General features: G+C 46.8%; 1 protein-coding gene across 2 annotated transcripts in view; it reads left to right on the top strand.

Moving 5' to 3' along the window:
- MCM3AP (minichromosome maintenance complex component 3 associated protein) overlaps nt 1-23155 on the top strand; it is a 41488-nt gene that overhangs the window by 3530 nt on the left and 14803 nt on the right. For both annotated transcript variants that reach the window (XM_028151725.2, XM_008145638.3), the window contains 17 exons: nt 1999-2080; nt 2337-2481; nt 3832-4022; nt 6109-6248; nt 8214-8411; nt 8727-8995; nt 9475-9637; nt 12421-12581; nt 13347-13588; nt 13858-14075; nt 15049-15149; nt 17088-17219; nt 17618-17731; nt 18995-19147; nt 20481-20678; nt 22736-22804; nt 22893-23030. In XM_028151725.2, coding sequence (XP_028007526.2) covers nt 1999-2080; nt 2337-2481; nt 3832-4022; nt 6109-6248; nt 8214-8411; nt 8727-8995; nt 9475-9637; nt 12421-12581; nt 13347-13588; nt 13858-14075; nt 15049-15149; nt 17088-17219; nt 17618-17731; nt 18995-19147; nt 20481-20678; nt 22736-22804; nt 22893-23030 — 2714 coding nt within the window. The remainder of the gene's footprint in view (nt 1-1998; nt 2081-2336; nt 2482-3831; nt 4023-6108; nt 6249-8213; nt 8412-8726; nt 8996-9474; nt 9638-12420; nt 12582-13346; nt 13589-13857; nt 14076-15048; nt 15150-17087; nt 17220-17617; nt 17732-18994; nt 19148-20480; nt 20679-22735; nt 22805-22892; nt 23031-23155) is intronic.

Below are 23155 nucleotides of genomic sequence, written 5' to 3'. Positions count from 1 at the left end.
CAGGCAACCAGGTGAATGAAGGTCTATTGCACGAATCTTCGTGCAAACGGGCTGCTAGTATCTTTATTATTTTTACAAAGATTCTTGTGGGGGAAAAGGTAAGTTCTGTAGGAATTTATAAGGTAGAAAGCATGCTTTCATACTTTTGTTAAATGGTAGAAGTATTGCCTGTCAATATACTATGGGAGGGGCACCAAATCACCCATAATTCTCTCTAAGATATATTGACTGAATATTCTGGATAATGTCTTTGCAAATATAGGGTCACATTGTTTTTGCACAAATGGGATCATACTGTAAATACTGTTGGTAATCTCTTCATGTGGCAATCTTTAGTATTTTCTGAAATCAATTAGCAGTCTAGATTAGAATTGGATTGTTAAATGCTACATGGCATTCTATCCTGTTTACTTTCTTGGTCAGCATTCTACTTGTGGACAGTTTTGTTTATATATTTTTGATTAGTTTATATCCTTTGTTTAAATTTCTGAAAGTGGAAGTTTTGTGTAAATATGTGCACAGTTTTAGGGTTTTGCTATTTATTCCTTCCTATTGATTTTTTTTTTCAAGTCAGTGGCATTAATTACATTCACAGTGTTGTGCATTCATCATCACTATCTATTTCCAGAACTTTTGCATCATCCCAAATAGAAACTCAATAACTATTAACTGATCACTCCCATTGCCTCCATCCCCAGCCTCTGGTGACCTCTAATCTACTTTTTATCTCTGTGAATTTGCCTATTCTAGATATTTCAAATAAGTGGAATCATATAGTCTGTCCTTCTGTGTCTGGCTTTTTTCAGCATGTTTTCCAGGTTCATTCATATGGTTGCATTTCATTCCTTTTTATGGCTGAATAATATTCCATTGTATGGATAGACCACATTTTGTTTATTTATCTGTTGATGGACACAGATTGATTCTACCTTCTGGCTATCTTACTAATAAAAGGCTAGATGGTCCTTATGCCATCATGCTGTGATGCCCTCATGCCGTCACAAGATGGCTGCACACGCCACAGGGGCAGGGCCCGGTGGCTACTCCATGCGGCTTCTGCTGGGGTTCCTGAGGCCCCATGTGCACCGCAGAGGCGGGACCCCTGGCTCTGGCCTACCTCTTTGGGGCAATCCATCAAGGAGCGCGGGGCCTACCTTTTTGGGGCGATCGATCACGGGGCTCCTGCACTGTGAGGGCAGAGGCCTTGCTGGAGGACCCCCCGCCCCCTGCTCCAGTGCATGAATTTCATGCACCAGGCCTCTAGTTTTAAATAATGTTGCCATGAATGTGGTGTGCAAATCTCTCTTGAGACCCTGCTTTCAGTTCTGTTGGGTATATACTTAGGGGTGGAATTGCTGGGTCATATGGTAATTAATCCTCATTATTTTAAAAGTTATTTTTTGGCTAATGCAATGTGCTTAGTTTTCCAGCTGAACCCTAAAAAAATTACAATAAATAACATAACATGATATATAAAAACTTGGTTATTGTAAGCAATTCATTGGTAACACAAAGCTGAGGTCCCTCATCACCCCCAACTTTCCTGTTACCCAGGAGCCAGTATAGTTACTAGAGTGGTGTGTATTTTTTCTGGACATTTTCATAGGCATATCTGTAGGTATACTAACGTACTTGGTTTTATGTGTTTTGTGATACATTCTATCCCGTGTGCATCAATCTGCAGCTTCCCTTTGTGTGTGTGTGTGACTTGGCTGTATCTTTCCATGCTATACTGTATATGTTATCAGATAGTGAGAATCATTTTACCAAATGCCAGTGAGGCCACTAATTAAAAAAAAAAAAAAAAGCGCAAATATCAGATGTGAGGCAGGTAAAGGATTGTAGCTCCCAAGGCTGGAGGCCGATAGTGTGGTCAGCCATGTAGTGGGTGGAGGTTTTGCTCTGTTGCACGAACTTTTGCTGACTATGTTTGATACTGAATTTCATTTCATGTGGTCTCCTGATGCCTCACACTTTGAGTTGTGGACTGTTTTCCAGGCTTCTGCAGCCCTGGCCAGGAAGAAGGGGAAAAAAGGTTTGCCTGAAGAAACGTCTATCTTTTGGCACAAGAAGAAAATAAGTGAGTTTTCAGATATTCTTTGCAGTCTCTAATGGTTTGTTTGCAAGACCCTTTAAGCTTTGAGTGGGAGCCCTTCCCCAAGGCCAAAAGGGGGGGTGGCTCCGAGTGGATCCTTTTGTCTCATAGTGTTTCCTTGGGCTCCTTTGAACCTCATGTAACAATTATAAGAATTTTACTTTCTCAAAAAAAAAAGTAAAAATCCAGTGTCAAGTGACATGTCATATCATACACTCTGTTCTGACTCTTGCATCCTCAGGTCCCAACAAGAAGCCTTTTTCCCTCAAGGAGAAGAAACCAGGCGAGGGCGAGGCTGGCCAGGGCCCGGAGGACACCTCCTTTCAGCACTCCCCTCTTGGCAAGCCCGTGGGGAGAACTGCAGTCGGCAGCCTCACGAATAAAAGGTGCGGCTGGTCGTTCCTATGACTTTATTGGACATGGCACGTGGGTTTTTTGTCAGTGAACAGGAGGGACTTCACAGCAGTCCTGCCAAAGCATGAAAGGGAAGTGGGGTAGTATACTAACACCTGAGTAGGGCTAAGGGAAGACGGGGAGGAGAGGAGAACAGAGTGGAGAGGAGTGGGAGTGGGAAAGAGGGTTGACAAAGAGAGCCACTTGCTAGTTCCCTGAAGAGGCCCTGGGGCTCCTCAATCATCTGACTGGGTCCCATATATCATACAGTTGCTGTCAGTAGTTCTACCTGACATGTAAATGAATAAGCAGTCACTTTTTCCCTTAAAACTTCTAACTAGCTGTCGTAACCATGTATTCCTAATAGCCACCAGAGCAGTTTCCAACAGGGCTTTTTGTAGGTTCAGCTTATCACGTGAGGCTGTATAATAACTGGGTAGCCACAATGTGTCCCAATGGGGTGCTGTCTCCTTCCAAATGCTCCCGCCCCTCCCCCCTTTTCTTGGAGTTCCCACCTTCCCTTTCACAGCAGGACTGCTTCCACAGGTCTGTAATCCTTCACCTATTTCGGCCAATGTATTGTTTTCCTCACTTGCAATTTTGCAATTAACAATTTAGTTGCTGATTTGCTTTTGTTTTTGCTTTTCTCACTCAACCCTTTAAAAAATTTTTTTAAATTGATTTCAGAGGCGGGGAGAGGGAGAGAGATATAGAAACATCAGTAATGAGAGAGATTCATTGATTGGCTGCCTCTTGCACACCCCACACTGGGGATCGAGCTGGCAACCCGGGCATGTGCCCTAACCAGGAATCGAACTGTGACCTCCTGGTTCATAGGTCAATGCTCAGTCACTGACCATGCTGGCCCGGTACTCCACCCTTCTTATATCTTCTTTGACATTGGAGTTCACAGAATTCTGAGAGCCCGCTAGAAAATGGGAAGCTGAGAGGGGTTTATAGTTTTTTATAGTACATTCTTCTACTGAAATGAAGTTATATCTGAAAACATTTGGACATGATATTTCTTCATGGTGGTAAAGTGTTGTTTTTCAGGCTGAATTTCATTTCTTTGAGATAGAAATCTATAAATATTCATTTCAGCTGTTTAAATGGGCTCATCTAATTTTAAAAGAAGTATGAAATGTTTAAAAATTTTTAAATCACAGATAATATAACATCATTTTGCTCATTACCAGCATTATCAAAGCTTGTCTCACTTCAAAGTTTATAGTTTATCAACTTTAGAGGAGCAGAAAATCTTGAAAGATAAGGGAAGTGTTTGGAGGTGGACATTTGCAGATGCCAGATGGACACAAGGCTCTGATATGTTGCTTTCCCTGTAGTTCTCCAGTGAAGAAGTCAGGCCTTCTGAAGGCCCACCTGTTTGAAGGAGACTCTTTTGACTCGGGCTCTGAGGGTTCTGAGAGTCCTGGGCTGTGTGTGTCCTCCCTCAGTGCGCTGATAGGCACTGTGGCCGAAACGTCTGAGGAAAAGTACCGCCTGCTTGACCAGAGGGACAGAATCATGAGGCAAGGTATGGTGACTGCCTCTCTGCAGAGGCCCAGAGACCCTTGTAAGGTCATGGGAATTCATCAAGATTTATTGTGAAGTGAGAACAGCAAGGTGCGGGAAGTCTGTAGTGTCTACCATTTGTGTACAAATAAGGGGGGAAACTGTGTGTGTGTATGTCCCCATACGTAAGCATACTTGCTTTATGTGTGCATAAAATAGTCTTGGGAGATGTGAAGGGTCTGCTCACACTGATTGTCAGGAGAGAGGGTACAAGGTATGAGGGTGTGTTCTATTTTGGATGTTGTTATACCTTTGGGTTATTGAACCATGTGAATGTATTACCTATTCCAAAAGTAAGTGTTCTGTTAACATTAAAACAATGTGCAGTGAAAAAAAAATAAAAGAAAAAGGCACATGTGCTTTTTGCAAAGTTTTAATTAAATTTTAACTAGGATTTTCCTCTTTTCAAAAGCTGTGAATCGGTGGAATAATCCCAGTGCCTCTTTAACACTGTAATAAAAGCTGCCATCATAAATTATGTCACTGAATGGTGATTTTTAAAAAAATATTTTTATTGATTTCAGAGAGGAAGGGAGAGGAAGAGAGAGATAGAAACATCAATGATGAGAGAGAATCATTGATTGGCTGCCTGCTGCATGCCACCCTACTGGGGATCAAGCCTGCAACCCAGGCATGTGCCCTTGACCGGAATCGAACTTGGGACCCTTCAGTCCACAGGCCAACGCTCTATCCACTGAGCCAGCTAGGGTGTTTTTTATATTCCAAATAAAATTATTACTAGATATTAGAATTTTCTAAAATAAAAGTAAGGTGTATGTATTTCAAATTATGAAGTTGTTCATTCCATTTCATTTAAAAGATACTTTTTTTAATTGTTAAAAGTATTACAGATGTCCCCTTTTTCCCCTCATTGACCCCCATTCACCCCACACCTCTCCCAGGCTAAAAGATACTTATGTAATTATTTTAATTCCGTGGATAATAATAGAGATTTATGCAGGTCAGGACCAGGTAACTTTCATTATGTGATTCCTGTTACGTTAAAAATATGATGAAGTATCCTACATAATAAAAGGGTAATATGTAAATTACCATCACTCCGCTACGCCCACGATTGGGCCAGCGGGAGGCGCAGGGGGTGGGACTCGGGGTGGCCGATTGGGCCGCCGAGCTCAGCGTCTGCGCCATGGCTGTGCTGCGGCACAGAAGGGGCCTCTGGGGCAGCGAGCCCACATCTTGCTGCGGACCATCAAAAGCGGGGAGTGAAAGCAGGGGAGCTGGCTGGCTGTCCGCTCCGGCACCAGGCCTTTCGAAAGCCTCCACTGTGCCGGAGGCTTTCGAAAGGCCTGGTGCACCAGCAGACAGACAGACAGCTCCCCCGCGATCGAAAGCAGGGAGCTGTGTGTCCGCTCCAGCACCAGCGGACCCCCTACCATCAAAATCGGGGAGCAGGCTGCTAGCAGCGTCCGCGGAGCGTGCTAGGCTTTGCGGGGCAGTGGATATGGCCTGGATGGCAGGTTAGGCCTAGGGGACCCTGCACGTGCATGATTTAATCATGCACTGGGCCTCTAGTTTAAAATAATGATATATGTACATTTAACAAATTGATTCTTTTAACAAACATACTGCAGCCATGATTATTTATTATTGAGATTATAGGAGCCCTGAATGCAGTGTGTGCCCCTCTGCCTGTGGTGTGCGGTGAAAAGATCTGTCTGGAGAGGCAAGAAGGCCTTGGGGTCTTTGCAGGCCTTGATGCCCTGCACACACCCCCCCTCCCTGCGTATAGGCCATGCTTTTCTTTCCCAGAGGCCCACTGTTTAAAAAGTTTTTCTTTTCTTTTGTGATTTGTGTGATGTTTGTTCTTATTTTATCACTAGAGACCCGTTGCACGAAATTCGTGCAAGGGGCTGGGCCCTCGCAGCCCCGGCTTCATTCAGAAGGTCGTCCAAAAGGACATCCGGAAGATCATTTGGCTGTCCGGTCTAATTAGCATATTATGCTTTTATTATAGATTACGAAAGCACACTTCGCTGAATTCTCTGTACTGTGTGGTATGTTCTTACTATTTACTTGATGTCATTTAGCTCGGGTGAAAAGAACCGACCTGGACAAAGCAAGGACTTTTGTTGGGACGTGCCCTGACATGTGTCCTGAGAAGGAGCGGTACATGCGGGAGACCCGGAGCCAGCTGAGTGTATTTGAAGTGATCCCAGGAACTGACCAGGTGGAGCCCCATGTCCCCCATTATATGCAGTTGTTTGTATTGAGAGTTGTGTACTAAGCAATCTTGTACAGGACCATACAGGACCCTAAGGTATAGATACAGATGTAGATGCAGAATTATTTCATAGATTAAAAACCTTTTTTCTTCTCACAATTTTATTCTTGTTTATGTTTTGCACATTTGAGATTATGTTCTAGATACAATTTTGCATGATTTTTTTTTTTTCAGTTAAAATTATATCATGAGCATTTCTTTGTTATAATGAACTCTTTATAAACATTTTTAAATGATGGCATATTATTTAATTATGTAGTTCTGTCCAAGCTCCCCATTTTGCAACCATTAGATAGACTGTTTCTAATTTTTCAATTACGTTAATTCATTTGGGCATGCTGTGTGTAATGCCTCTGAGGTGATTAGATGATTTCCTTCAGATAATTAACTCTGTCAGAGGGTATGACCTTTCTTCAGCTTCCTGAACATGTGCCGGTTCATGTTCCTAAATTGTTTCCCAGAAATCTCCATTTTAGGCCCTTTTATTCTTTTGTTAGTTTTGGGCTTTTCCTCCTCTTTTGGCTGCTGGTTTTATAGCTGCCTTTACCCAACACAGGGCCCTCAGCCAGGCAGCAGTTGTCACAGCAGAGGCCCTGGGCTCCTGTTCAACAGGCCTTTGCTTCTGCTATGCCCCCCAGTCCTCACTGTTTCCATTTCATTCCTGGTCTGTGTAGACTTAATCTGGTGTTTGAGCATGGCTAAGACCTTTGAAAATGCTTTCAAGTCCTTTACCTGTCACTCTACTGTGCTTGGAGCCAAGCAGGTGTGTCTTCACTTAAATTCCTCTGTTTGTTTTTTTAATTTTTTTTTAACCGTTTATAGTATTACATACGTTTCCTTTTTCCCCCATCGACCCCTCCCTGGCCACTGCCACCACCCAGGACAAGCCCCCACTGTCCCAGTGTCTTTGTTGGTTATGCTAATACGCATGCATACAAGTCCTTTGGATCTCTTACATCCACCCCCCCCCCCCTTCCTTCCCCTACCTTCCCTCTGAGGTTTGACAGTTCGTTCAGTGCTTCTCTGTCTCTGGATCCATTTTTGTTCATCAGTCTATGTTGTTCATCGTATTCCACAAATGAGTGAGATCACGTGATGTTTATCTTTCTCCGACTGGCTTATTTCGCTTAGCATAATGCTCCCCAGGTCCATCCATGCTGTTGCAAATGGTAAGAGTTCCTTCTTTTTTACCACAGCGTAGTATTCCATTGTGTGGATGTACCACAGTTTTTTAATCCACGCATCTGCTGATGGGCACTTAGGTTGTTTCCAAATATTAGCTATTGTAAATTGTGCTGCTATGAACATAGGGGTGTATATGTCCTTTCTGATTTCTTGGGATATATTCCTAGAAGTGGAATCACTGGGTCAAATGGGAGTTCCATTTTTAACTTTTTGAGGAAACTTCATACTGTTTTCCACAGTGGCTGCACCAGTCTGCATTCCCACCAGCAGTGCAAGAGGGTTCCTTTTTCTCCGCATCCTCTCCAGCACTTGTCGTTTGTTGTTTGTTGATGATAGCCATTCTGACAGGTGTGAGATGGTACCTCATTGTCGTTTTCATTTGCATCTCTCGGATGATTAGTGACTTTGAGCATGTTTTCATGTGTCTCTTGGCCTTCTGTATGTCTTCTTTTGAAAAGTGGCTACGTATTTAGGTCCTTGGCCCATTTTTTGTATTCCTATGCTTCTTGATGTGATAGCCACTTATGTTCAAAATATGTCTCTCAATTTATTTTGTCTTTGAATTTGGTTGTTACCTTTAAACAGAAATTTTACATATGGAAATTGTATTGTTTTATTGATCCTATGTGAGTGTGTATGCGATCTCACCCCTTATTTTAAGGCACAGCTGCTGAGAGGCTGGCTCAGCACCTGCCACCCAGCTGCTTGTCCCCACTCTGTCTTCAGGTGGACCACGCGGCAGCTGTCAAGGAGTACAGCCGCTCCTCAGCCGACCAGGAGGAGCCCCTGTCACATGAGCTGCGGCCCTCCGCAGTGCTCAGCAGGACCATGGATTACCTGGTGACCCAGATTATGGACCAGAAGGAGGGCAGCCTGCGGGACTGGTATGACTTCCTGTGGAACCGCACACGGGGCATACGGAAGGTATTAGCCTCTTCTGATTAGGAAACTAGAAAAAGTATGTGAATTCCAAAGTGAAAGTGAGAGTTTTGTCATTTTACTATTATATTTTACCTATAACAAAGTATACTATTATTTAAAATCATTATAGGTTCCTATTGAAGTATTCTTTATGGGCTTTGTTTCAGATTGAAATATGGGAAATTCAGCTAATAAACATGATTTTTCTAGTAATTGATTCTCTGCATGGGAATATGTGCATGGGATCTGTGCCTATGAAACACATATGCATATAAGGTGTGTGTGCGTGCATGTGTAATATTCCCCTCTTGTGACCAGGACATCACGCAGCAGCACCTATGTGATCCCATGACGGTGTCCCTGATTGAAAAGTGTGCCCGGCTTCATATCCACTGTGCTCACTTCATGTGTGAGGAGCCCATGTCCTCCTTTGATGCCAAGATCAACAATGAGAACATGACCAAGTGCCTTCAGAGTCTGAAGGAAATGTATCAAGACCTGAGGAACAAGGGCGTGTTCTGTGCCAGTGAAGCTGAGTTCCAGGGCTACAATGTGCTGCTCAATCTCAACAAGGGGGACATCCTAAGGTGAATTTTCAATTCCCGAGCTGGCCTAAGCTGTCTGGAAATGGAAAGCAGGGTGTAAACAGGGAAAGAGCTGTCGGGATTAGCAGTAGCTGTTAGTGCTGCGTTGTGTCTGGTCCGTAATGCTGGGATGATAGTAAGAAACCTTGGCTGGGCTCAGTCCCTTGTCCTGAGCCACTGGGAGCAGGATGGATGTACGCTGACACCAGCACATATAAAGTTGCTCCAAATCCTTCCTGAGAGTAATTTCTTCTTGTCAACAAGAGGAAATAAGGAAGGAATGGGCCCGATGAGTAGAATAGGTGAATGAACCAGGACAGCAATGCCCAGGGTGCCCTATCAGAGCTGTTAGCAATTTGCCATTATGACCCTCTTTCTCAGTATGATTGAAATCTAGTTTTTTATCAGACCCTTTTTTATGGAATATATTGTCAAATTAATCATATAAATTTCTAATCCCTTTTATCTCCTTTAATTAACAGAGAAGTACAACAGTTCCATCCGGCTGTTAGAAACTCCTCTGAAGTGAAATTTGCTGTTCAGGCTTTTGCTGCATTGAACAGTAATAATTTTGTGAGATTTTTCAAACTGGTCCAGTCAGCTTCTTATTTGAACGCTTGTCTTTTACATTGCTACTTTAATCAGGTGAGTAATGTTACTGTACTTGCAGAATTAGAAGAAAGCAGGCTGTTATTTATGATATATAAATATATGTTGTTAATCATCACCTGAGGATATTTTTTCCATTGATTTTTTTTTTTAGACAGAGTGGAAGGGAGGCAGGGTGAGTGGGGGGAGCGAGAGACACGACATCGATGTGAGAGAGACACATCAATTGGTTGCCTCCAACACGAACCCCAATCAGGGCTGGGGATGGAATGTGCAACCCAGATACCTGCTCTCGACTGAGAATTGAACCCACAACCCTTCAGTGCGCAGGCTAACACTCTAACCACTGAACATACCGGCTAGGGCATTATTTATGACATTTAAGTGCTGCTTTCCACGAATGTTTCAGACAGGTCTGGGGCTAACTCTTGTGCAGCCCTCATGGCAGCCCCCCAGGGTCACTGGTGTAACCCCATTCTACAGGCGTTACCATCACTGATCACTGAAGGCAATGAAAAATACTGTACTTACAGTTCAGATAAGAAAAACCTCTTTAGAACCATGTAACTAAAGTTTAGTACTTTATCTTCCCTGGGAAGCAAAAAACTGCAGGCATAACGTCTCTAACTTAGAAATTCTCAGTGATATTAAATTTGTAGAGAGCCTGATGATGCTAAATGCATTTCAATAAATATGTCAAGTGCCTGCTCTTTGTCGATGCTGTGCTGTGCTCGGGGTTACAAAGGCGGCACCTGGGGCTTGGCCTAAAGTGTGAGCTCCTGGTCTCAGAATCTCCAGTCAGGTTTTCAGCCCCAGCCCAAGGGCACTTGGGGATGATGACAGAGCAGCCCACGCCTGCCCCCGCTGTACACACTGTGCTGTTCCCCCACTGCAGGGGTGGAGGATGCCACCAGCAGAGTCCTTGCTGAGAGCCCTTGGGCTCCACTGGGTGTGAAGGAAGCTGCCTGGGAGATCTCAGGGACCTGCTGGCTGGTTCTTGTGACTCCAGGTCATTTTTCTTCCTGGTCACACAAAAAGCCCTCCTGTAAACAGTGACTAAACCACATTCCAGGCAAAGAATCTTCTGCAAGTGTGCTCATTGTCAGATCTGACGGTTGCCAATAGGACTGAAATTCTGGAACAAATGAGAAGATTTCTAACACTGTGCCACTCGGGGAACTCCATGCAGTTAATAAATAACACTAATAATTAGTATTTTAAAGTGATTATTTAATGTTATTAGAATGTCCACCATTTGTGCCCACACTGTCCTTGTCCTTGGGCTGCCTCCCGGCTTCCTCCGTTCTTGGCTCCTGCTGTAGTGGTGCCCCCCCTTCAGGCCCCGCACCTTCCTGCCTCAGGTTTTCTGCGCTTGCTGTTCTCACTGCTCTTCCTTCTCACAGCCACACAAGGTCACATCCTCCAGTTCTTGGCTTGGCTGCCACGGTCTTGGCTGGGCCCACCCTTGTTAGTGCTCCAGGTCCTCTGCCTTTCTCACACTGTCACCGTTAAATGTATTGTGTACTTAAAAAAATATATACATATTTTCTTGAAAATATATTTTAATTGATTTCAGAGAGGAAGGGAGAGGGAGAGAGGGAGAGAGAAACATCACTGATGAGAGGGAACCGCTGCCTCCTGCACGCCCTCTACTGGGGACGGAGCTCGCAACCTGGGCATGTGCCCTTGACAGGAATCGAACCCGGGACCATTGAGTCCACAGGCCGACACTCTATACATTGAGCCAAACTGGCTAGGGCTATACTGTGTATTTTATATGTGCATTTTATTCAGTGTTGGTTTCCTTAACACATCAGCTACATGGGGACAGGGATTTTGCTTTGTTCACTGTTGTAATCTCAGCACTAACAATGCCAGGCATGAAGTAAACAATTGATAAATACTGGTTGAGTTAGTTCAAGAATACTGGAAGAAGCCACCCAGATTCCTGTCACCCAGCACAAGTTTTATAAGCATTTTCATGTTTGTCCTTTGTCTTCTTTTTTAAAAGCACTTGTTATAATGCTATGAAACAATTTTGCCTCTGACTCTTTTACTTAATTTCATGTCATGCATTTTTAATGGCATTCCATTATCTTTGTGATAATTTTTAGCATCTACACAGCTTTTTGTTGAATGGATGCTGCACAGTTTACTTTCCGTGCCCTGCTGTGGAGTGGTTTGTTTTCTAGTTTCTTACATATAAGGCCTTGAGGCTAATCTTTTCTACAAGAGGCCCGGTGCACGAAATTCTTGCACGGGAAGGGTCCCTAGGCCTGGCCAGTGATCAGGGCCGATCTGTGGTACAACTCCAGTGGGGCAATCAGGGAACCTCCGCTGGCACTTGCCTTGGCCAGCCTGGCATCTGCTTGCTGGCCCTGCACCCCGCCACTGCTGCTGGTCGCCTCCCTTTGCAGGGTGACTGGCGGGTTGATCTGCGATGTGTCCCGTCCCCTCCCCCCCCCCCCTTCCGCACCACCTTGACTGGCCTGGGGCCTGGGGCCTGCGGGCTTGGGGCAGCTCCTGCATTGAGCGTCTGCCCCCTGGTGGTAGTGCGCATCATAGTGATTGGTTGTTCTGACGTTCCGCCATTCTTTAACTTGCATATTAGGCTTTTATTATATAGGATGTTCAAAATTGTTTCCTTTGCATGCATTCCTGGGCATCTTCCACTGAGCAAATGGCCTTAGATCACCAAGCCTGGGACCCGTAATGGCAAGTTGCTGTCCAGAGGGAATGAGCTACAGCAGGAGTCCTGTCCCCCATGCCAGCCTTTCTGTGGTCCTGGGGCTACTGCAGTGATTGGCTTCTCCTTTCAGATCCGCAAGGATGCTCTCCGGGCACTCAACATCGCCTATACTGTGAGCACCCAACGATCCACCATCTTTCCCCTGGACAGCGTGGTGCGCATGCTGCTCTTCAGAGATTGCGAAGAGGCCACAGACTTCCTCAACTACCATGGTCTCACGGTTTCCGATGGGTAGGAGCTGAGGATGAAACTGAAGGGCATCTTTTTCCTTTTTTGTCTTAATTCTGGTAAAGGGCTGGGAAGTGCCATTGATGTACTAGGTCTTGCAGAAGGCATGTTTCATGTGCTGCCTCCCCGGTATACATAGCGAGGCTCAGAGTGGCTGGGGAATGTCCCCAGATCACATGCTGCTTGTCGGCTGATTGGGTGTAGACCCAGTTCTTTGTGACTGCGAAATTAGTGCTTTACAAGTTACTGAAGGACTTAAAGGTAAAGGTTGGGCCTCCTTATTCTGTCACTTGAGGATGGCCTCTGCTGGCCGCCCATGATAGGCCACTGCCCAACTCTGATGGCCCGGACAGGTGCCAGTGGGCCAGGGCAGGGCTTCTCTGCTTGGAGTTTGAGTGTTTTGAGAACCTGATGAGGCTCATGGACCTTCTCCCAGAAAATGGCATCATGATAGGCATGCCCTGAGCTGGGTTTCCCAACCCCTCCCTCTAACGATGGCCTTTGTGCTGCCTGTAGTCCTTCCTCATGGAGATGTGGCAGCTTTGGAGGGAGCCAGGAGTGTGTATGTGTGGTGTTAACAGCTGGGCCAGGTGGCACCCATGTAGGCTGGCAGCAGTGGGCGCTGCTCCCCTCCTGATTTCCATGTGGGTGGGTGGTTACTTCGTGACATCAGGGAGGGGGCTTCCAGCGTTGTTGCCGGGCACTGGGAAGAGAAGGCCGGCCTCTCACCTGAGACATCTCTCTGTGGGTTCTTTGTGGTCTGGGTAGCTGTGTCGAGCTGAACCGGTCCTCGTTCTTGGAACCAGAGGGGTTATTGAAGGCCAGGAAGTCGGTGTTTATTACCAGGAAGCTGATGGTGTCCGTTGGGGAAATCGTGAATGGGGGGCCGTTGCCCCCTGTCCCTCGTCATATCCCCGTGTGCAGCTTCAACTTCCAGAACAAGTACGTCGGGGAGAGCCTGGCTACAGAGCTGTCTGTGGGCACTCAGAGACCCGGCTTGGATGCAGCAGGTGAGTGGAGCTGCAGCTGCGGGGAGGGAACTAGCTGCTTGTCCTTGTAGGAAGCCTCTTGGGAGCCAGAAGCACCTATCTTGTTTTGGGGCCCAGATGTGGATGTTGGTTCAGTGCTCAGGTGTTTCATCCTGAGGTTGGCCTGAAAGACTCCCTGGCATCATGTGCTTGCTTCTCATCGTGAAGCTCAGGGAGGGTGGCCAGTCCTTAATGTCACTGGGTGGCCTGGAGGTTGTCCTTTGTGCCCACATGTGCCTGTTCTCTTCCAGGTGTGGGGAGAGGAGAGGAAGGTGGTACTGAGGTGGACGCGTCCCCGCCTACCCTCCTCCCGCAGCCTCTTCCCATCTTGGCCCCTGCACTGCCCTATCTGCCGCACCACCCAGCAGCCACCCCGAGTGCGGCACCCGGCCTCTTCCAACCCCCTATGCCACCCCCTGTGCAGCCGGAGCTTCTTCCTGCAAAGCCTGAGCCTGTGTACTCTGACGCGGTAAGGAGTCTTCCAGCTCAGGCTCCAAGCAGCCTGTTACGCACAACACCCAGCAGCATCTGATGTCTAGTCTGACCATTGTCTGTAGACGGAACCCACTGAGGTGGTTGCACATGTGACCTTAGAACGTTCTGAACTAGCCATGGCAGGTCTCACTTTGGGATCTAGTCCACAGGCTTGAGTCGGTGTCTTAGGAGCCTGAGGCCTGAGGGATGACGTGTGGGTCTCTAGTTTGTTGGCTGTGTTTTTCTTTGAAAGGCGAAACTTTGGCGAATGTGCTGAAGGGTGTTTATGGATGTAAAGCTGTTGATAAAATAAGTGTTACCTGGTGTCGAGTGCTTCCTGTGCCAAGAGCTCTGCAGGCATGTGGTGTCCGTGGTTGCCCTGTCCCAGTGCCATCCTGTGCCCCCATGTGTCTGCTCTGAATGGTGCTCAGTATGCTCCTTCGAAAACCAGTGGACATGTTAACTAGGGACATGGGGACCATGGATAGCACCACATGCCCACTGACAGGCATGTGATTAGGTCAAGCAGAGCCGGTCCACCTCAGGTTGTGGCACTTGGTCTCGCCACCTATTGCTTGGACAGGCACTCGACACGACCCCAGTCAGGGGATCAAGGAGGAACATGAAGAATGGCCACGGACCCTGAGCGTGTTTGATGTGAGGGAGTGGCACTGGGGGCCTTCTGAACGGCCATCCTCGCGCAAGCCTCCTCTGTTCATTAGCAGGAACTCTTCCCAGAAACAGCATCGTACCCCCTGTGAGGGTCGTTAAAACACCTTCAAACGATGTCCATTGACAAGGCCTTGATGGGGTTTCTGCCCAGGACAAGTTCCATGAGAACTCCATGGATCTGTGAATGTCTTTCGTGCCTTTAGGCTGTGGAGTGACATTGTTCGGTTATAAGCTGGGTCTGGCTTGAGGCACTGTCACTGCTGGCACGCCTGACCCGCCCTCTGACCTCTCTGTAGGACCTGGCACAGGTGGTGGACGAGCTCATCCAGGAGGTTCTTCAGAGGGACTGTGAGGAGGTTGGTGCTGCTGGGGCGGCCTTCGCAGCCACAGCTCTGGGGTAAGTGGGGCGCCCCTTCTACTCTGAAGCTATCTGCACTCACTGGGACCACACTCTGTCCCTCCAGACACTTCCTCTCATAAAGCTGTTCTCAGTCTTCAAGAGATTGATCTTCCCATTTGTATGGGCTCGAATGTTGGTTCTGTTCTCTAGGTGGGTGTAATTCATGTTTCTGACCTTCTGTTTGTCATTGGCATGTAGTTTCCATTCGTGTCTGCTTTTTGAGCAGCAGGACGTTTATTAAAGTTGTAAATTAAACCCTATTTTTCTTTAAACTTTAAATATAACTTAAAATTCTTTTTTTTTAAAATATATTTTATTGATTTTTTACAGAGAGGAAGGGAGAGAGATAGAGAGCTAGAAACATCGATGAAAGAGAAACATCGACCAGCTGCCTCCTGCACACCCCCTACCGGGGTTGTACCCGCAACCAATGTACATGCCCTTGACCGGAATCGAACCTGGGACCCCTCAGTCCGCAGGCTGACGCTCTATCCACTGAGCCAAACCGGTTTCGGCTATAACTTAAAATTCTAATAGTGTCCTGGCCAGTTTGGCTCAGTGGATAGAGTGTCGGCCTGCGGACTGAGGGGTCCCAGGTTCGACTCCGGCCAAGGGCATATGCCTGAGTTGCGGACTCAATCCCCAGTTGGGCGTGTGCAGGAGGCAGCTGATCAATGATTGTCTCTCATCATTGATGTTTCTATCTCTCTATCCCCCTCCCTTCCTAAAATTAATAAAAATATATTTTAAAAAATTCTAATAAATGCCGAAACCGGTTTGGCTCAGTGGATAGAGCATCGGCCTGCGGACTCAAGGGTCCCAGGTTCGATTCCTGTCAAGGACATGTACCTTGGTTGTGGGCACATCCCCAGTAGGGGGTGTGCAAGAGGCAGCTGATTGATGTTTCTTTCTCATCGATGTTTCTAACTCTCTATCCCTCTCTCTTCCTCTCTGTAAAAAAAATCAATAAAATATAATTTTTAAAAAAATTCTAATAAAATAAAAATTAGTTCATTGTCTATTAAATATGAAAAATACTAGAAGGAAACTTGACTTGGGGTGGTGAACACACAATACAGTATACAGGTGACTTAGATGACTTATTACAGAATTGTATCCCTAAAATCAATATAATTTTATTAACCAATATCTCTCCAATAAATTCAATAAGTTAATAAATATTCAGAGTTATCCGCGCGCCCCCCCCCCCCCCCGAAATGAAAACTACTCACTATAGCCCTGGCCAGTATGCTCAGTGGTTGAAGCATCGGCCCACGCACTGATGGGTCTTGAGTTCAATTACCAGTCAAGGGCACATATCTGGGTTGCAGATTTGATCCCTGACCCCGGTCAGGGTGCATGGGGGAGGCAACCAATCGATGTGTCTCACATCAGTTTCTCTCTTTTCTCTCCTCTATTCCCTTTCCCTCCCTACTCTCTTTCAAAATCAATGGAAAAAATATCCTCGAGTGAGAAATAACAATAATAACAACAACAAAACAACAAGAAAGTAACTTAAAAAATCTTGGGTTACATTTCAGTTTATTAAAAATTTGAATATTTTGTACCATTTGCATTTTACATCATGGTAAAATTTCCTTAGACATTTAAAACTACAAACTTTATTTGCTTCTGTCTAATACTTCATCATCTAATCTTAATAAATTCAATCACAATCTGCTCTGGCCAGTGGCTCGTTGGTTAGAGCATAGTCCCATACACTGGAAGGTTGTGGGTTTGACGATTCCCGGTTTGGACACATACCTAGGCTGTGGGTTTGATGTCAGTTTTGATAGATTTTATGTTCCTAACCATGGGTTTAATTTTTATGCTAAAAGCTAAATATGTTTTTCCCCCTGCCAATGTTCAAAGTTTAGTTATGTGGTTAGCTTGGCATTTATTTATTTAGAATTCTATCCACTTTGCTCTGTCTAGTGTTTCCAATGCTGCTGTGGAGGAGTTGTTAGCAGCGGCTACCACAGGCATTTTGCGGCACATTGCAGCTGAAGAAATGACTGAGGAAAGGGAGCGGAAAGAGGAGGAGAGGCGGCAGGCTGAAGAGGAGAGGTGAGTGTGTCTCGTCCTTGCAGTGCACCTGGGGGTCAGAGTGTGTGCACATAGGAGAGAACCTAACCGGGCCTGGCATGCTCCTGCCATTGTTGTCCATTGCATCAGGCCCGAGGCTCACCCAGTGCCCTCATACACTTTGGCCCAGGGAGTGGATGGGTCCTGAGGCTACACCCACCTTGTAAGCAGCAGCAACCCTTTGCCAGCGGGGGAGGGTGGTGGCCAGTGGGGCTGGAGTGGGGGCAGCTGTGTGGTTTGTCTGGTGGGGTCAGAGGGTTAGGCCTACGGACTCAGGCAGCACAACTCAAACCTCCACTTGGGAGGTCTTGGAGTGTGATGCTGCTTATTTTTATTCTTAAACATTACCCTGGCTCTTCTTTCTTGTTTTAAACCCTTAGGTTGAAGCAAGAAAGAGAACTGGTGTTAACTCAGATGAGTCAGGGCCTGGCTGCAGAGCTGACAGAGCTGGTGATGATGGAATGTGTGAGGGAGACCTGCTCCCAGGAGCTGAAGTAAGTGAAGTGCTGGGTCCTGCAGTGCGAGAGGAGTGGTCTGGCAGGAGGCAGCAGGATCCTTAGCACTGTGGGCAGGCTGCTGCAGCTCCGGCTAGCTGGGTTGCACTTTGGCAAGGAGCATACCTATCTTTTGATAGCCAAACACTAGAACCCTGTCCCTGGATGTGTGTGGCCTCCAGAGAGGGCCTCCCTTTCACTGGTACCTTCATTGCGGACCCTGCCCTGGACATGGGGATGTCTCAGCAAAAGAATTTACTGGTAGTCTCCATACCAGGTTACTTATCATTAGTTTTTCTCTAGTAAAAGATCCTCCTCTTATTCCACATGATAAAATGTTTCTTGGAGCTATCTCACTTAAGAACTTCATTGATTTCCATGCCAGGCTTCAGGGAAGACAGAGGTTCAGTTGTGCAGGGAAATCTGCCCTGGTGCTTAAGCTCTCTGAGACAGCCTCGAAGGCGACGGACTCTTTAGTCCTGATCACAGCTCCCAGTGCAGATGGGGAACAGACCTAGAGGCAGAATGTGTTCATTAATGTTTCCCTCTATATTAATTGGGAATCTATTTCCATATTTACTATAAGAGGCCTTACAAATGATGGGTATCTGTCTGTTCTTAATCCCAGGAAAGGGTGTTAGGAGATAAGAGAACCCAGGACTCATGGATGTGCAGGGAACATGCTATTCTCCTTGGCTCCAGGAGGCTTGGCCTGCAGCTCACCCAAGAGGGTGGCTGTTGGAAATGGGTCTTGCCTGTTTAGCTACTTTGATTTTTGTGACTAAATTTATTTGATAAAGTCCTCTCTACCCCTTTGGTTGATAGAATTTTGTTGTAAAAATCTCTTACAGATACTGGTTTATATGAGGGCCACCATTGTTTGACCACATGCTGCCAGTTATGTACTTGAGACACTTCTAATTGCAAACAGCAAATATTGCGGATGAGGGGATGTCTTAATGGTCATTTAAAAACTAACATTTCTAGCTATTGTTTTAAGATAAAGGTTTATTTCCAAGGGCCCCGCTGGACCTGTAATCTAGTACCCTGTAATTTTGTTCTTTTTCTCTTATGCTTGTTGTATGATATTCCTTTCCAAATGGCTGTACCTTAAGTAAAATGAAAATCTTGAAGTTTCTCTTGCAGCAAGAATGTAATTACATATCAGTATAAAAGATACGGACTCTTGTACTTTTAAGGCAAGCCCTCAGTGTGTGTGGGCCCTGGTGCAGTGGCTCTCATGCTGATGGCCCTGTTTCCTAGGAGTGCAGTGGAGGCAGACCAGAAGGTCCGCATGGCCCGTTGCTGTGAGGAAGTCTGTGCCCACCTGGTGGACTTGTTTCTCGGGGAGGAGATTTTCCAGACTGCAAAGGAGACCCTCCAGGAACTTCAGTGCTATTGCAAGTACCTTCAGAGGTAAGTTACGTGTTCTTACAGATAAATCCATGCACACAGGAGTCTTTTTACAAAGATTATACTTTCAGAAACGGACAATTATACACACGCACACATGTGCACTCACACACACACACACAAACACGTTACACGTTCTTTCCTAAAAGGTATAAAGGGATAAGTAAGGAATTAGTTTGGGGAGGATTGTTCTGTGTTTTGACTAATATTTAAAGGTTGCTTTTTCTAGTTTACCCTTGCACTATACACAGGGAGATGGCATGAACAAACCAAGCCAATTATAGCTGTGTGCAAAACATAATTTATAATGAAAAAAGATAATTCCTACAGAAATGTATACAACATACGAGCGGTGTATATTCAGATAGATTGTTTCGGTCTTATGTATAGTAGTGTAAGCCTAAAGAAAAGAAGGAAAATAATGAACACACAGCATAGTGGTTACTTTGGGAATAAGAGGGCATGTGACTAAGGAGGTTCCATGGGCATCAGAGGCACTGCTTCTCAATGGATGAAAGGATGTGGGTGTTTGATTCATCATTAATCTCTAAACTGGGCGTATATGTGTTACATAATTTGTATGGTGATTCAGTTCATGTAAAATTTAAAATAAGTGCTAGTGTTCCTTGGCAGTTGCAGCCACATGAAAGGGAGCAGTGAGCAGTGAGTCTCCATTCCACGAGAGGCCATCTTCCTTCAGCTGCTTGTGTACCCACAGACACGTCTGTCCTTTTTGTAGTTCTTAGCACATCTGGGAGCGTGTTGCCAGCTCTGTGCCCAGTCATTCTTTCCTCCCATTTGCTAGGCTAGGAGGTGGAGGCCTGACCACAGCAGCATGTCAGCTTTCCCAGTTGTTGCCAGTGGCACTTGTAAATGGCCCCCCTGGCCCTGTGGATGGACTTTCACGTGGATTTCTCTCTCTAGCCTCGACAAAGAGTACTGTAGTAACCATCTTGCACACACAGTGCACACGTCTGGAGATAAAGTTCCATCAGTGGTGGTTGCTGGGTCAAAGGGTCTATGTACCTTGTATCCATATTGCCAAACTGGCCCTCCAGAGAGCCGTCCGCATTAGCTATTAAGTTGTCACTTTCTTTGCTTACCACCATTCATTTGCTTCAGGCCTCTCCTATGCCTGAGTTGTTATTTTTAAACTTTTTTTCCCCTTGAGTTTTACTTCTGACTAATTTTTTAATTTCAGGACTGTTGCTGAAAAAGATGAAACATATTGCCAAAAACTGTGCTCCCATGTTAATGATGCCGGAGCTTATGTTTGCGTTTGTCCCTGTGGTGAGCCTTTAACACACGCGGTGATGATGTGTTGGTGTGTCCTCAGGTGGAGGGAAGCTGTTGCAGCCCGGAAGAAGCTGAGGCGCCAGATGCGGGCCTTCCCTGCAGCGCCCTGCTGTGTGGATGTGAATGATCGGCTGATGGCACTGGTGCCCAGTGCAGAGTGTCCCATTGCTGAGGAGAACTTGGCCAAGGGCCTCCTGGACCTTGGCCACGCAGGGAAAGTGGGCATCTCCTGCACCAGGTCAGCGCTCAGCTTGCCACAGCACCTCTCAGTGCCCCCTGTTCCACCTCTGTGTTGCGGGGGAAGATAGATGGCGTCAGAGAGTGGATGTAGGACTGCACTTTTGCAGGTGTCTTTCCCTCCAGTTGTGGACATATGGGTGCTCTGTCTGCTTTGATTTATATGCCTTTTCCCCTTAAAACTTTTGGGGTCCTGGTAATTGCATTTTAGTTGGAACCACCTGTTTTTGTCCTGAATTGAGAATACACTATGTCCATTCTCATTTGTGGAATCAGAGGTCCATGTGGACTCACTGCCACTCCTACTTCCTGTTTCCCATGCTTCCGGATTCTTCTGCTGCTTTGTCATTTCTCCTGCTGCCTCACTCACACCGGCTCCCTCTGTCTTCTGCAACAGCATTTTATTTTTATTTTTTTATTTTTTATTTTTTTAAAGAATTATTTTATTTTATTTTTTTTATATTTTATTGATTTTTTACAGAGAGGAAGAGAGAGAGGGATAGAGAGTTAGAAACATCGATGAGAGAGAAACATCGATCAGCTGCCTCCTGCACAATGTGCCCGCAACCAATGTACATGCCCTTGACCGGAATCGAACCTGGGACCTTTCAGTCCCCAGGCCGACGCTCTATCTACTGAGCAAAACCGGTTTCGGCTGCAACAGCATTTTAGTGACTCCACCTCCCACCCTCCAGTCTCTCCTCATGGGGCTCCCTCCTGTGCCCCTTTGGCATGGCCCTCCCTGCCATTCCTCCCAGTCACCCTGAGCATGTGCAGCTCCTCAGGGCCCTGCCCAGGTCTTCGCTTGGGCTATCCAGTGCTAGCCGTGCAGGGCTCGGCCTCTCTTCAGGCCCAGTGGGGAGCCCGGGAGAAGGCAGCATGGAGGGGCTGTAGCAGCACGCCATCTGCGTCTCATGGTGTGCCTCATCTTTCCCTGGGCTGTCACGGGACGTTCTCTCTGAAAACTGTCTCCAGGGTTTCATTGACTCCAACAAACTGTGGTTGCCTAGATTTCTGAGATCCTGTTTCTGCCTCTGTAAGTGGGGTGGGCAATAGCGCTGACCTGTCTCAGATGCACTCTGTGGTCAGAGCACTCCTCTTTGACCCATGGCAGCCTGGGCACTGGCCTGGCCTCCTCCTAAGGTCATGGCTGCTTTGTCTGTCACCCCCCTCCCCCCAAACACACTCTCAGCACAGCCCCCTGCCCCCTGTTCTTCCCTGCTGCTCCCTCCTTGGTAATCTTTTTCTGTCCTTCACACTGACAACTCCCCTCATGCATCTCTGGCCGAGGCTCCTGTATCCTGTGTTCCAGAGTTCTGTATCCAATTCCCAACCCGATGTCAGAACCTACTTTTCACCCAGCCTGCCCCACTCGGGGCCTTCCATGGAATGCCAGCCTGTCTTCCCTGAGCTTAGATCAGGCACCTGGGCTCGGGCTGTCGTTCTAGAGCACTGCCCTCACTACCTCTGCTGCCAGCCTGTCTGTCTGCCAGCTTCTGCCCTTGACCTCTACACCCTGGTGTTCTCACCATCACAGTTGAGTCTGGTCACCTTGTGCCTCTTGTTGACATCTTTCTGCTCCCTGAGTCCTTGTATGGCAGCCCTTGCCTCCTCTTCCAAACCCCAACTGCTGTCTCTGTGTCCTCTGCACACAAGCCCACTCCTGCCTTGGCATGGCCCCCCTCCCCCCTGAAATTGTCATGCTGTTCCCCCTTATTTCCTTTAGAAGTGACAGCTTATCGCATATCACTTCTTTGACCGCCTTGTGTGAGACCACAGCATACCCATGCAGAGGCGTGTCTTTCCCCATGACAGCGAGTGTTCTAAAGGGCAGGGATTTGCTCTGTTTACCGCCGTCTCCCATGATTGATACATGGTCGATAATTGATATCTGTGGAATGAACAGGTCTTTTGACTGATCCACTTATCAGAAAAAATTTTCTTGGTCTCCTATTTCCACCAGTTACTTTTACTGAAACCATCAGTGTAAGTACTTACCATGACATTGAGCTGGCCTCACGTAGGCACAGTGTTGTATTGTCCTCCCTTTCTTTGTAGGCTCAGGTGGCTCAGGAACAAGACAACGCACCAGTTGAAGGTCCAGCACTTCCACCAGCAGCTACTGAGGTCTGTCCTGCTCCCGCCGTGCGAGCTGCTCCTGCCCGGGGCTTGAGCACCACCAGCTCACCCACCTTGCTCTGTCTGTTCCTTCCAGTGATGCAGCGTGGGCACCCCTGGACCTGCCATCCCTTGTGGCTGAGCACCTCCCTGGTAGCAGGGAGCATGTGTTTTGGAAGCTGGTGCTGGTGTTGCCCAACTACGGAGAAGAGCAGTCCCCAGAGAGTCCTGGCAGGTCAGGGAGGGGTTCCCTCGGGGGGTTTGATGCTGGGAAGGCAGCCTCGGGTGGTGGAGCACTTCTCCCGGGAGTGGCTGGCACTGGAGCAGCGCGAGGGTGGCTGGGGTCAGAGTGGCGTGTTC

This window comes from Eptesicus fuscus, chromosome 3, assembly GCF_027574615.1.
Source record: "Eptesicus fuscus isolate TK198812 chromosome 3, DD_ASM_mEF_20220401, whole genome shotgun sequence".
Lineage (NCBI taxonomy): Eukaryota > Metazoa > Chordata > Mammalia > Chiroptera > Vespertilionidae > Eptesicus > Eptesicus fuscus.
This window is presented reverse-complemented; position numbering and strand designations above follow the sequence as displayed.